Source organism: Trachypithecus francoisi, unplaced genomic scaffold (genome assembly GCF_009764315.1).
Source record: "Trachypithecus francoisi isolate TF-2019V2 unplaced genomic scaffold, Tfra_2.0 Lachesis_group5, whole genome shotgun sequence".
Classification (NCBI taxonomy): domain Eukaryota; kingdom Metazoa; phylum Chordata; class Mammalia; order Primates; family Cercopithecidae; genus Trachypithecus; species Trachypithecus francoisi.
Genome location: NW_022681470.1, coordinates 121,288,236 through 121,302,845, shown reverse-complemented (window position 1 = coordinate 121,302,845; position 14,610 = coordinate 121,288,236). Strand labels below are relative to the sequence as shown.

General features: G+C 37.7%; 1 protein-coding gene across 2 annotated transcripts in view; it reads right to left on the bottom strand.

Moving 5' to 3' along the window:
- Window positions 1-14,393, bottom strand: part of LRRC39 (leucine rich repeat containing 39) — a 29,660-nt gene extending 15,267 nt beyond the window's left edge. Inside the window, exons 1-3 of one of the 2 annotated variants that reach the window (XM_033197193.1) lie at window positions 14,254-14,393; window positions 7,737-7,780; window positions 3,122-3,314 (exon numbers count right to left, since the gene is read on the bottom strand). In XM_033197193.1, the coding sequence (XP_033053084.1) occupies window positions 3,122-3,234 (113 nt within the window). In that variant the 5' untranslated portion in view covers window positions 3,235-3,314; window positions 7,737-7,780; window positions 14,254-14,393. The remainder of the gene's footprint in view (window positions 1-3,121; window positions 3,315-7,736; window positions 7,781-14,253) is intronic. The other variant, XM_033197194.1, reaches the window with a different exon arrangement.
- Between the last annotated feature and the right edge of the window lie 217 nt (window positions 14,394-14,610).

The window sequence follows — 14,610 nt, the reverse complement described above, 5'->3', positions numbered from 1 at the left end:
ATCCTTGTAGAATCCACTTTGAACATGAATCTTGCTATGTCTGCACACTTACTAAAAACTAAGTGGGAAAAATTATTCCTCCCTGTCCAGATCTTTTGTTTTTACAGATATTTAGCAACACAAATCATTGCTTATCAGTAGCTTCTTGTCTTCTTGTTTACTGGAAGACTACCAATTGATTCCAAGTCCAGGTGCCTACCAAGTAATCCAGGTGATATGGTTTGGCTGTGTCCCCACCCAAATCTCATCTTGAATTGTGGCTTCCATAATTCCCACGTGTTGTGGGAGGGTCCTAGTGGGAGATAATTGAATCATGGGGGCAGTTTCCCTTATACTGTTCTCATGGTAGTGAGTAAGTCTCCCAAGATCTGATGGTTTTATAAGAGGTTTCTTTCTTTCTCTCTCTCTCTCTCTCTCTCTCTTTCTTTCTTTCTTTCTCTCTCTCTCTCTCCCCTTGCCACCCCCTCCCTCTCTCTCTCTCTCTCTCTCTCTTTCTTTCTTTCTTTCTTTTTTTTGATGGACTTTCACTCTTGTTGCCCAGGCTGGAGTGCAATGGTGCAATCTTGGCTCACTGCAATCTCTGCCTCCCTGGGTTCAATCAATTCTCCTGCCTCAGGCTCCCAAGTAGCTGGAATTACAGGCACACACCACCACTCAAAGCTAATTTTTTTCTATTTAGTAGAGACGGAGTTTCACCATGTTGGTCAGACTGGTCTAAAACTCCTGACCTCAGGTGATCCACCCACGTCAGCCCCACAAAGTGCTGGGATTACAGGTATGAGCCACCATGCCTGGCTGAGGATTCCCCTTTCGTTTGGTTCTCATTCTCTCTTTGCCGACTGCCATGTAAGATGTCCCTTTGCTTTTCCTATGTCTTCCACGATTGTGAGGCCTCCCCAGCCATGTGGAACTATGAGTCAATTAAACCTCTTTACTTTATAAATTACCCAGTCTCAGGTATGTCTTTATCAGCAGTGTGAAAACAGACTAAAATAGTAAATTGGTACTGGTAGAGTGGGGCACTGCTGTAAAGATGCCCAAAAATGTGGAAGTGACTTTGGAACTGGGTAACAGGCAGAGGTTGGAACAGCTGGATGGCTCAGAAGAAGAAAGGAAAATGTGGGAAAGTTTGGAACTTCCTAGAGACTTGTTCAATGGCTTTGACCAAAATGCTGATAATGATTTGGACAATGAAATCCAGGCTGAGGTGATCACAGATGGAGATGACGAACTTGTTGGGAACTGGAATAAAGGTGACTCTTGCTATGTTTTAGCAAAGAGAATGGCAGCATTTTGCCCCTGCCCTAGAGATCTGTGGAACTTTGAACTTAAAGAAGTTCCACTATCTGGTGGAAGACATTTCTAAACAGCAAAGCATTCAAGAGGTGACTTGGGTGCTGTTAAAAGCATTCCGTTTTAAAAGGGAAACAGAGCATAAAAGTTCAGAAAATTTGCAGCCTGAGGATGTGATAGAAAAAGAAAAACCCATTTTCTGAGGAGAAATTCAAGCTGGCTGCAGAAATTTGCATAAGTAATGAGGAGCCTAATGTTAATCGCCAAGACAATGGTCTTATAAGAGGTTTACCCTTTCACTTGGTTCTCATTCTCGCTTTACCAGCTGCCATGTAAGATGTCCCGTTGCTCTTCCTTCATCTTCCACCATGATTGTGAGGCCTCCCCAGCCTTGTGGAACTGTGAGTCAGTTAAGCCTCTTTCCTTTATAAATTACCCAGTCTCAGGTATGTCTTTATCGCAGCATGAAAACGGACTAATACACTAGGGATGAATCTTAATTTGTCTAAACCAATCAGTCTCATTCCCCTAGAAGGTAATTGGGTTAGATGTGTACAACTGATCCAATTTTGGCAAATGAGAGGTGAAGGAGAGGTTTGTTGGGAACCGTCTGTGAAAGATTTCCTTACTCTTAAAGAACAAATAGAAAAAAATAGTTTCCACTTTTCTGAAAACATAATGATGATTGGCTGTGATGCCTGGAAGTGCATCAGTCATCTAGTAACATTGAAGGAAGCTAATCTGAGGATCAAACTGACACAGGGATTAACAGTGGAAGGTGAAAAAAAAAGCTGACTTTTAAAAGATGTTGAGGCTTTGCATTGACTATCTTCAGAACAGCCTCACTTCCCTATCACTTAAGCCATCTTTAGTTGAATTTTCTATTATTTGCTAACTGACATTGGCAAATAACATTTGCTAATTTAACGTTTAGAAAGAGACAATGGCTGGGCGTGGTGGCCCAATGCCTGTAATCCCAGCACTTTGGGAGGCCGAGGTGGGTGGATCACCTGAGGTCAGGAGTTCAAGACCAGCCTGGCCAATATGGCGAAACCCCGTCTCAACTAAGAATACAAAAATTCTTAGTTGTGGTGTGGTGGCATGTGCCTGTAATCCCAGCTACTTGGGAGGCTGAGGCAGAGAGAATCACTTGAATCTGGGACCTGGAGGTTGCAGTGAGCTGAGATCATGCCATTGCACTCCAGCCTGGGCAACAAAGTGAGACTCCATTTCAAAAATAATAATGATAATAATAGAAAGAGACAATGAATGAGAATTGTACGGAGCTATATGAATCTATAAGGAAAGGTACTATTTTTGCAGGATTAGTATAATACTTTTGGGAGACATCCAATCAGGAAAGTAGGTAAGATAAAATGAAGGCAGAGGAAATGAGAGTCAAATAAATATAGCCCAGATCAAGGAATCAAGTGATCCAGCAGCTCTGGCTAGAACACACGACTATTCAAATAAATGAGAATCTACTCTACCTTCTACTGCCAAATGTTTTAGATCCTAGGGCACGTTAATGCTGAACATACAATCCTGAAAATTACACTATATGATACTAGTCAAACTTTGATGAATGTTAAACAGAGTACTATGAGGGTATAAGATAGCTACTATTTTCACATTTGTATTTTTTGTGACTCCTATCACATAGACAAATTTAATTGAGTCAGCTGTTTTCTTTAAGTATATTTTGAGTTTTCAGTAAATGAAATTCTATATCAAATTCAATAATAAGGCATTTAGAATGCTCTTTTTTTTATGGTGATGATAATGTTAATTTTCACTAATTCAAAATAATAAATATGTTTTAGCATACTTGTGTTGAAATTCCTTCTCTCGCTTCAGGTCTTCATTGTGTTTCTTTATTCTTTTTTCCCAAACTTCCTTTACAGCATTGACAGCCCCAGTACAAACCACATTTTCTGTCATGATTTCTCCACATTGTCATATAGTCACCAACTTCATTAGGTTTTGAATAGCTGAATCACAGGTACCATTTCAGAAAGGACCTAATTGTATCAGAGAAAAAAGCAATGTTTCAGACCGTTCATTGAGTACCATAATGATCATAATAGCTAATATTTATAGAGCACATTCCATGCTCCAAAAACTATTTTATATACTTTACATGCCATATCATACTTAAAAATTCTCATAAAATACTGTAATATAGGGTACTTTTATTGACTAATATATAGATGAGAAAATTAAGCTTTAAAGAAAATGAACAATTTTCTTGGGGTCTCATATCTAATATATGATTCTTTTGTTACTATGTAGTTCACAATAATGAAAAACTGCGACTAGTCTTCATGTCCAATTATAGGGAAAATGGTTAAATAATGGAGATTTTTAAAAAGACTGGAATCTTGAGACATCAATCTAATCAGGACACCATGTACACAAGTGGAAATTTAGTTAAATGATAACATATTGGGATTGTTTCCTTTTGTGTAAAATAAACTGCAAATAGACAGATGCAGTATTAAGGATTTTGACCTGAATCTCAGAAATGAGAGGAAAATACTCAATAATAGGAGAATGGTTATGTAAATTATGGTAGATACATTTTTATGGAATATCCTATGGCCTTAAAATAATCATATTGATTTTTTTACCAAATTAGCAATAATCAAAGAATTTGATTCACAATTATTTGAATTATTTCCTTTCAAATTCAGGAATACAAAGACATCCACAATCACTTCTATTCAATGTTATAGGAACACCATAATGGAAGTAAAGTAAATAGAAAGTAATGTAGTTGGAAAAGAAAGCAATAAAATTTGCAACAACATAGGGAAACAGACACTAATCTGCATCAGTGGTGATATTATTATATTCTGCATGGAGAGAAACTTGGCAATATTTATCAGACTCACAAATGCTCATCCACACTTCTAGCAATTTATCTGAAGTTATTCACAGTGTTTTTCATAACAGCAAAATATTGGAAACAATCTAACATTTCATCAGTAAACTATAGTCTACCCGTATCATGGGAAATTATATAGCTCAAAAAAAGGAAAACTATCTTATATATTCATATGCCATGATCTCCAAAATATATAGCTATCTCACAGTTTATCCGTTCTAATGAATGTGAATATTTGGGTCCCAGAGCTTTGCTATTATGAGCAATACTTTTTCTAAAATTATTGTTTTTATCTTCTTGGTGTTCAAGTGGAATTATTTCTGTTGGGTACATATCTAGAATTAGAATTGCTGGATCAGGATCGTAGTGTATGTAAATGTTCCAATTTATAAGACAGAGCCAAATTGTTTTCCAAGTTGATTGTGCCCATTTATACTCTTACTACCACTGTATAAGGGTCCCCGTTGATATACATCCACTGCTGCATAAAGCAATATCCCAGGGTGGTCATGATTTGTACTTCCCTAATGATTAAGTCTTCCAAGTTAATATACAAAGGTTGTCCAGTTAAAGAAAAGACAAAATCCTGAGTATTGTTTATGAGAGGCACACCTAAAATATAGAGATAGAGAAAAGTGGACAGTACAAGAACAGGAAAAGATCCACTCCTAGGTATATACCTAACAGAAATGAAAACATACGTTCTCACAAAATCCTTTCTATGAATGTTGATAGAAACAGTATTCATAATAGCTAAAAAGTGGTAACAACACAAATGGCCATCTACTGATGAATGGATAAACAAGATGTGGTATATTCATACAATGGAATGTTATTTAGTCATAAAAATGAGTGAAGTATAGATACATGCCACAGCATAAATAAACTTTGAATAAAATTATGCTAAGTGAAAGAAGTGAGACACAAAAGACCACATATATGATCTCATTTATATGAAATGTCCAAAATAGGCAAATCTATAGATTCAAAAAGTAGCTTTATGGTACCCAGGGGATTTGTAGAGGGGGAAATAGGGAGTGACTGCTAACTGTACAGTTTTTTGGGTGATGAAAATATTCTAGAATTAGTGGTGATGATTGTACAACTCTTCAATAAAACTACCGAGCTGTACACTGAAAGAGAATTTGTATATGAATTATATTTCAATTAATTTTTTCTTTTTTTATATCTTCATTTCTTTCCTTTCTTCTTTCCTCCTTCCCTCCCTCCGTCCTTTTCTTCTTTCCTTCTTTGCTCTTTTGAGACAGGGTCTCACTCTATCTCCCAGGCTTGAATACATTGGTGGGATATGACTCACTGCAGCCTTGACCTCTGGGCTTAAGTGATCCTCCTGCCTCAGACTCTCAGGTAGCTGGAAGTATAGGCATGTGCCACCACGTCTGGCTAATCAGTTACATTTTTTCAGATATACTATGCAAACACTAAGCAGAAGAAGGCTATATCAATATATTAATAGCAGACAAAATGGACTTTAGGCACAAATACTTTATAGATATAAAAGATCAATCATATCATAATAAAAGATTCAATCCACAAGAAATACAAAACAACTTTAAATTATATGCCTCTAATAACATGGCTTCCAAATACAAAGGAAAATTGACAGAACTAAAGGGAAAAATCAAGGAATCCAGAATTGAAGTGGGAGATTTTAACCATTTTTTCGGCAATTGATTGCACAAGCAGTTTAAAACTTAGGAAGAATGCTGAAGATTTGAACCACACAATGAATAAACTTACTTAAATGATAAATAAAGAACTATATCCTACAATGACAGAATACATTATGCTTTAAAAAACATATGGAAGAGTCACAGAAAAAAAAATCTCATATTGGAGTCATACAGCAAGTCTCAGTCAATTTCAAGGGATTAAAGTAGCATAAAGTTTTTTTTCTAATCAAAATATAAACTTGCTAGAAATCAATAATGAAAAGATACCTGGGGAAAAAAAGCCTATATTATTTCAGCTAAAGAAACATGCTTTTTTAAAATTTCTTTCCTTTTTTTTTTTTTTTTTGAGACATGGTCTTGTTCTGTTGCATAGGCTGGAGTGCAGAGGTGCAATTTCAGCTCAGTGCAGCCTCAAACTCCAGGACTTAAGTAATCCTCCTGTGTCAGCCTTCCAAGTAGCTGGGACTACAGATGTGTGCAACCATGCCCGGCTGTTTTTTTTTTTTTTTTTTTTTTTTTAATTTTATTTTTTGTAAAGACAGGGGTCTTGCTATGTTGCCCGGGCTGGTCTCAAACTCCTGGGCTCAAATGATCCTCCCACCTCAGCCTCCCAAAGTGCTGGGATTACAGGCGTGAGCTACTGCGCCCATACACGAAACACACTTCTAAATAACCTATAGTCAAAGAAGCTATCATCATGAAATTAGGAGGCATTTTGAACTGAATTAACAAAAATACCACAAATCAAAATGTATGCAATACAGGTAATGTAGTAGAGGGAAATTTCTAGCCTTAAGTATACATTTTAGAAGAAATGAGGCTAAAAAATTTACATCCATCTCAAGAAGCTAGATAAAGCAAAACAAACACAAAGAAAACAGAAGAAAGGGAATATTATAGATAAGCACATATACGTATAAAATTTTAAAATGACACAATGGAATATAATAATAATAATCTAAAATCTCTCCACAAACAAAATGCTGGTCCTAGAGATGCCTTCAATGGCAAATTCTACCAAGCATTTGATGGGTAAAAATAACACTAATCATAGCATGAACTCTTCCTGAGAATAGAAAAGAAATACTCCCCAATTCAGATTATGAGATTAGCATACCCTTGATACCAAACCCTAAGAATGGTAATTCTAGAAAGAAAAATACAGGCTAATCTCACTAGCAAATATATTATGGAGAAAAGTCCTAAACCATATACTGGCAAACCATATCTGGCAATGTAGGAAAAAGAAAATACTGGCCAGGAGCAGTGGCTCACACATGTAATTCCAGCACTTTGGGAGGCCAAGGCGGGCAGATCACTTGAGCTCAGGCATTCAAGATCAGCCTGGACAACATGGTGAAACCCTGTCTCTACTAAAAAAAATACAACAAGGGCCAGGCGTGGTGGCTCATGCCTGTAATCCTAGCACTTTGAGAGGCCAAGGCAGGCAGATTGCATGAACTTAGGAGTTTGAGACCAGCATAGGCAACACAGTGAAACCCCATCTCTACTAAAATACAAAAAAATTAGGAGGTTGCAGCCAGCCAAGATCATGCCACTGCACTCCAGCCTGGGTGATGCAGCGAGAATCTGTCTCCAAAAAAAAGAAAAGAAAAGAAAAGAAAAAATACAAAAATTAGCCAGGTGTGGTGGCATGCGCCTGTAATCCCAGCTACTTGGGAGGCTGAAGTGGGAGAATTGCTTGAACCCAAGAGGCAGAGGTTGCAGTGAGCTGAGATGGCAGCACTGCACTCCCACCTGGGCAACAGAGCCAGACTCTGTCTGAAAACAAACAAACAAAAAAAGAAGATACATTATAGCCATGTTGGATTTATTCCAGAGATTAAGGTTTGTTTGCTTACCTTTGTTTGAGATATCAATTAATGTAATATTCTGAAGTAATAGACTAGAAGAGAAAAAAAATATGATCATTCCAATAGATGTACAAAATTATTAAAATTTAATATCATGTGATTGAAAACAAGTCTTAACATACTATAAGTAGAAGATAATTTCTTTAACCTAACCAAGTATATCTAACAAAAATCTGCAGCAATCATACTTGATAGTGTAACATTGAAAGCCTTTCATTTAAAATTAGAAAAAGATGTCTGCTGTCACTACTTCCATTCAATACTGTATGATGGCTCTACCCTTTGCATAAAAGCAAGAAAAAGAAATAAAAGGCTTAAAGTTTGAAAAGGACTAAAAAACAAAAGGACATTTTTCATGAGTACAATTATGAACTAGAAAATCCAAGAGAATCTACAACTAAATATATAGAATTTAGCAAGATTGCTGGCAAATTCAATATTTTGAAAAACCAAGTATGTGTCCCATATTCCAGCAGAAAATTGATATTAAATTCTTAAAATATACTTTTCTTTCTTTTTTTTTTTTTGAGATGGAGTCTCACTCTATTGCCCAGGTTGGAGTGCAGTGGCACAATCTCAGCTTACTGCAAGCTCTGCCTCCTGGTTTCACGCCATTCTCCTGCCTCAGCCTCCTGAGTAGCTGGGACTACAGGCACCCGCCACCATGCCTGGCTAATTTTTTTGTATTTTTTAAGTAGAGACGGGGTTTCACCATGTTAGCCAGGCTGGTCTCAATCTCCTGACCTCATGATCCACCCTCTTCAGGCTCCCAAAGTGCTGAGATTACAGGCATGAGCCACTGCACCTGGCCAAAAATATACTATTTTCAATAGCATAAAAATCAAATTCTTAACAAAAAACAGAATGTGTAAAACCTCTATACAGAAAACTAAAAATCAGAGTGAAATTAAAGAAGACCTAAATAAATGAAGAGATATACATCATATTCATTGATTGAAAGACTCAATCTGTAAAAATGTCAATTATCCCCACATTGAACTATAATCAGTCTCAATACAAATTTCATTTGGAGAAGGAGAGGAGCAACTTGACAATCAGTTTCTAATTTTTAATGACAGTTCTTAAGATACAAAATAGCCCAGACAGGCTTGCCAAAGAAAACTGGAGTGGGAGGATTTATTCTACATTCATCAAGATCTCTTTTAAAGCTATAGTACTAGATAATGTTATTGGTGCAATAGACAAACATATCAGTGTACCTGAATAAGGAACCCCAGAAACAGACTCATATACACATAGGCACTGCAGAACATTGTGTATCGGGAGAACCTGCCCCCAATATTTCAATGTAGGTTCTTTCTATTTTCCCTAAGTGTTGGCTGGTCTGAGAAATAAAGAGAAAGAGTACAAAGAGAGGAATTTTACAGCTGGGCCGCCAGGGGTGACATCACATATCGGTAGGTCCGTGATACCCACCTGAGCTGCAAAACCAGCAGGTTTTTATTAAGGACTTCAAAAGGGGAGGGGATGTATGAACAGGGAGTAGGTCACAAAGATCACATGCTTCTGAGGCCAATAAAGATCACAAGGCAAAGGGCAAAGCAAAGATCACAAGGCAAAGGGTGAAATCAAAAACTCCTGATAAGGGTCTATGTTCAGCTGTGCATGTATTGTCTTGATAAACATCTTAAACAACAGAAAACAGGGTTCAAGAGCAGATAACTGGTCTGACCTCAAATTCACCAGGGTGGGGTTTTTCCCCACCCTAATGAGCCTGAGGGTACTGCAGGAGACGAGGGCATATTTCAGTCCTTATCTCAACCGCATAAGACAGACACTCCCAGAGTGGCCGTTTATAGATCTCCCCGCGGGAATGCATTCTTTTTTTAGGGTCTTAATATTATATTCCTTACTAGGAACAGAATTTAGTGATATCTCTACTACTTGCACGTCCATTTATAGGCTCTCTGCAAGAAGAAAAATATGACTCTATTCTTCCCGTCCCGCAGGCAGTCAGACCATATGGTTGTCTTCCCTCGTTCCCTGAAAAATCGCTGTTATTCTGTCCCTTTTCAAGGTGCACTGATTTCATATTGTTCAAACACACGTTTTACAATCAAGTTGTACAACAGTGGTCCTGAGGTGATGTACATTCTCAGCTTATGAAGGTAGCAGGGTTAAGAGATTAAAGTAAGACAGGTGTAAGAAATTATAAGAGTATTATTTGGGAACTGATAAATGTCCAGGAAAGCTTCACAATTTATGTTCAGAGATTGAAGTAAAGACAGGCATAAGAAATTATAAGAGTATTATTAGGGAAGTGATAAATGTCCATGAAATCTCCACAATTTATGTTCCTCTGCCATGGTTCCAGCTGGTCCCTCCATTTGGGGTCCCTGACTTCCTACAACAATTGTGGAAATATTTTTTTTTTCAGACAGGGTCTGGTTCTGTTGCCCAAGCTGGAGAGCAGTGGCATGATCTTGGCTCACTGCAACCTCCACCTCCTGGGATCAAGCCATTCTCCCACCTCAGCCTCCCAAGTAGCTGGGACTACAGGCACACACCATGACACCTAGCTAATTTATGTATTTTTTGTAGAGATGAGGTATTACCATGTTGCCCAGGCTGGTCTTGAACTCCTGGGCTCCAGTAATCTGCCTTCCTTGGCCTCCCAAAGTGCTGGGATTACGGGTGTGAGCCACCACACCTGGCCATGGAAACAATTTTTTAAGATAAATTATATTGGGACAGTTGAATATCTATATATTACCAAAATTAATTCCATGTGAATTGTAGATCTAAAAGTGAAAGTAGAAAAATAAAGCATTTAGGTGATAATATAGGACTTATCTTGATGTCCTTAAAGTAGAGGACACTTTTTAAAACAGAATACAAAGCATATCCATAAAGGAAAAGATTGTTATATAGTTTGAATATATGTTCCCACCAAATCTTATGTTGAACTGTAATCCCCAGCGTTGGAGGTGGGGCTAGGTAGGAGGTGATTGGATCGTGGAGGAGGATCCCTCATGGCATGGTGCTGTCCTTGAAACAGTGAGTTCTTGCGAGATCTGGTTCTTTAAGTGTGTGGCACCTCCACCGTCTCCCTCTTTTGCTCCTGCTCTGGTCTTGTGGGATGCAGGCTTCCTCCTTTGCCTTCCACCAGGATTGAAAGCTCCCTGAGACTTCACTAGAAGCCAACCAGATGCCAGCACCATGCTTCCTGTAAAGCCTGCAGAACCATGAGCCAATTAAACCTCTTTTCTTTATAATTTACCCAAGTTCAGGTATTTCTTTGTTTGTTTTGTGGGTTTGTTTTTTTTTTTCTTGAGACAGGGCCTTACTCTGCTACCAAGGCTGGAGTGTTGTGGCACAATCATGGCTTATGGTAGCCTTGATCTCCTGGGGCCCCTCTGCCTCAGCCTTCAGAATAGTTGGGACTACAGGAGACAAACAATGTGCCAGCTTTTTTTTTTTTTTTTGTAGTGACAGGATCTCTCCACATTCTCCGGGCTGGTCTTGAACTCCTGGGCTCAAGTGATCTACCTGCATTGGCCTCCAGAAGTGCTAGTGCTAGGATCACAGACATGAGCTGCTATGCCTGGCCAGGTATTTCCTTTTTTTTTTTTTTTTTTGAGACGAAGTCTCACTCTGTCGCCTGGGCTGGAGTGCAGTGGTGCGATCTCGGCTCACTGCAAGCTCCGCCTTCCGGGTTCTCACCATTCTCCTGCCTCAGCCTCCTGAGTAGCTGGGACTATAGGCACCTGCCACTGCGCCTGGCTAATTTTTTGTATTTTTAGTAGAGACAGGGTTTCACCATGGTCCCGATCTCCTGACCTCGTGATCCACCTGCCTCAGCCTTCCAAAGTGCTGGGATTACAGGTGAGAGCCACTGTGCCCGGCCCTGGCCGGGTATTTCTTTATAGCAATGCAAGAACAGCCTAACACAGATTGATAAAGTGGGCTACATTACAATTAAGAACTTATTGAAAGACATTACTTAGAAAATAAAAAGAATACCATGTACATTAGTGGGGGAAGATATTGGCAATATTTGTAACCACCAATGGACTACATCTAGATTATATAACAAACCCCTAAAAATCAATTGAAAAAGGCAACAAAAATTACAATTGAACAGGAAATTTTCAAAAAATAAAATCCAAATGGTAGAACTTGCCCTATGGAGAAAAAAAAATCCAGATGACCAAAAACATATGAAGTTGTGCTCCACCTTAATAAAAACATAATGAGATACCAATGAACATCTGTCAGAGTGGCTAAAATTCAAAAGGCTGACTATACCAAATGTTGACAAGAATTTGACTTACAGAACTTCTCACGCATTCCTAGTATATTGGTGAAATTGTAAATTAGTATTAACTATTTTGAAATACTTATGTACTAATATTGAAGAGAAGCACAGCTTATGATCCAGCAATTCCATTCAAAGGTATATACCTAGAGGAAGGGTTTGTCTCCACCAGGAAACATGAACAAGGCTGTTCCCAGCAATGTTTTTCAAGATAGTTAAAAAAATTAAAAATAAAGTAAAACAATGTTTTAAAAGCAATAGCTGGGCATGGTGGCTCGTGCCTGTAATCCCAGCAGTTTGGGAGGCTGAGGTGGGTGGACTGCTTGAGGTCAGGAGTTTGAGATCAGCCTGACCAACATGGTGAAACCCCATCTCTACTAAAAAAATATAAAATTAGCTGGATGTGGTGGCACATGCCTGTAATCCCAGCTACTTGGGAGACTTGAGGCAGGCGAATCACTTGAACCCGGGAGGCAGAGGTTGTAGTGAGCCGAGATCACACCATTGCACTCCAGACCGGGCAACAAGAATGAAATTGTCTAAAAAAAAAAAAAAAAAAAAAAAAAAGCAATGGCAGTAGTCATCCACTGAATTATAAAAATAGCTAGAATTAAGGGGGAAAAACTGTGTGACATTGGAGATACGGTGAAAAGATGAAATTTCTTCTCCCAATAAGCAAAAAGAAAGGCAGTCAGAAATTGTGTTGAGGAAGACACTGTACAAGAAAACCACAGTCTGTCTATAAAGCCAACAAAATGTGGCATGATTTTTTAGCAACTATTGAAGTGCAGGAAAGGAGAATCTATTTTAACATTCTTCTTTGGTACAATGAATATGACATTGATACTGAGAAGGAAATGCTGGCTCTACAGAAAACAGAAATTACATAGTAAAGCCTATGTATTGGTCTTAAACTTTTGAAATAAATCAATCTATAAAAAAGTAAGGAAGACTTATTGAGGGTTACAGAACAGAATATTAATGCCTTATATCTTGAAAATATAAAAGTGACAGTACTTTTAACAGAATGTGGAAGAAGGAAATGAGGAAAAGAAGTAAATGACAGGAACACCGATATCCACATCTTCAAAGTGGGGAATCAACAGATACTGTCCGTACCTTATGGAACAAGAAATAAAGATTAAAATATTTGCTTAAAGTTATTAAGGTAATCAAGAGAGAAGCTAAAAATAGGGATATAACCCTATGGCAGTGTAAGGGAACTTAATCCCCACCTCTTATAATGAAGCTCCACAGACAATGTTTAAAGTTGATTAAAAATAGCATGCAATTGTCTTTGAAAAAGAAAATATGGAGATAAGCACTGAACACTGAATTCCAAAATGGTTAAAATGATTACTTCTAGAGAGGGCTGGTGATAGAGAGGAATTGGATAGATGATATTGCTTTTCATTATTAACCTCTTCTAAATTATTGATTTTTTAAACTAATATTATGCAGTATATATGTGTGTGAGACAGAAAAAGAAAGAACTATATTACAGAAAAAAGTTTAAAATTTCAAGATTAAAAAATAATTGGCATATGCAGGAAATTGTTGAGAAAATCTCTAAGCAAGGCATGCCGAATTTACTCAGGAACAGAATGCAAGATCTCTTTGCTGTGAAGAAACCTTGGGATACGTGCGCTGGTAATCCAACTTCCTGAGCATATCGCAATCAATTTACAATTTATTGTCTCTGATTTAAGAAAGTTTGAAGTTTTTGCTAAATACTCAAATAATAAAAATATTTTTTAAATCCCAAGTATCTACACTTATACATGTATTTTACTAGACATGCAAAACGATTCATCCATTTGCTAATTCAATTCCTCATTTGCCATTAAATGTTGCTAATCCGTCAGTTTTCCTATAACGATCAATTTCCCCTAGGGAAACACAAGTCAATAATGATGTATTTCTTCCTCCAGCACAGGATTGTGCTCTCTACTTTGATTATTACCATAACAGAAAAAAGCACATAGTGTGGCAAGTGAGGTAAGCATAGCAAAAGAATCGCAGAAGAATTGTTTCTTACTTCTGTGGAAATCTATCTTCCAGAGGAGCACAGTTATATGAGTGACCATGAACACCCCGCAGAAAACTTTTAAATTCTATTCCAGTTCGTTTGGACATTCCGACCAATACAGACACAGCAATCTATTTATATGTGAAGAATAAAGGAAAAATATTTTTGAAAAATACTCACCATTGTCAAATACTTACCAATATCGGTGGATGCTGAAGCTCACATAACCAAAGTTAGTGACTATCAGTTAAGAGTAGATTGCAGGGGGAAATTATTTTCAGTGTGGCTCCAAATGATTAAAATCCCCAGTCAGCTGTAACCAAGTGAAATGTAATGTCAGCCTAGTTCTAATTTTAGTTCATGGACAAAGCTGAGAATAGAAAGAATCACATGAGGCTTCTTTGCGAAGGATCAGCTGATAATGTATGTGAGTGCATTCTGTGGACTGCAAAACTATACTACAGACATTGTAAAACTATCGGGCATAACTATTTCTGAGATCCTGAAAAATAATGCCTATTCAAACTCCTTCTACTTTTCACAACTTAATCATT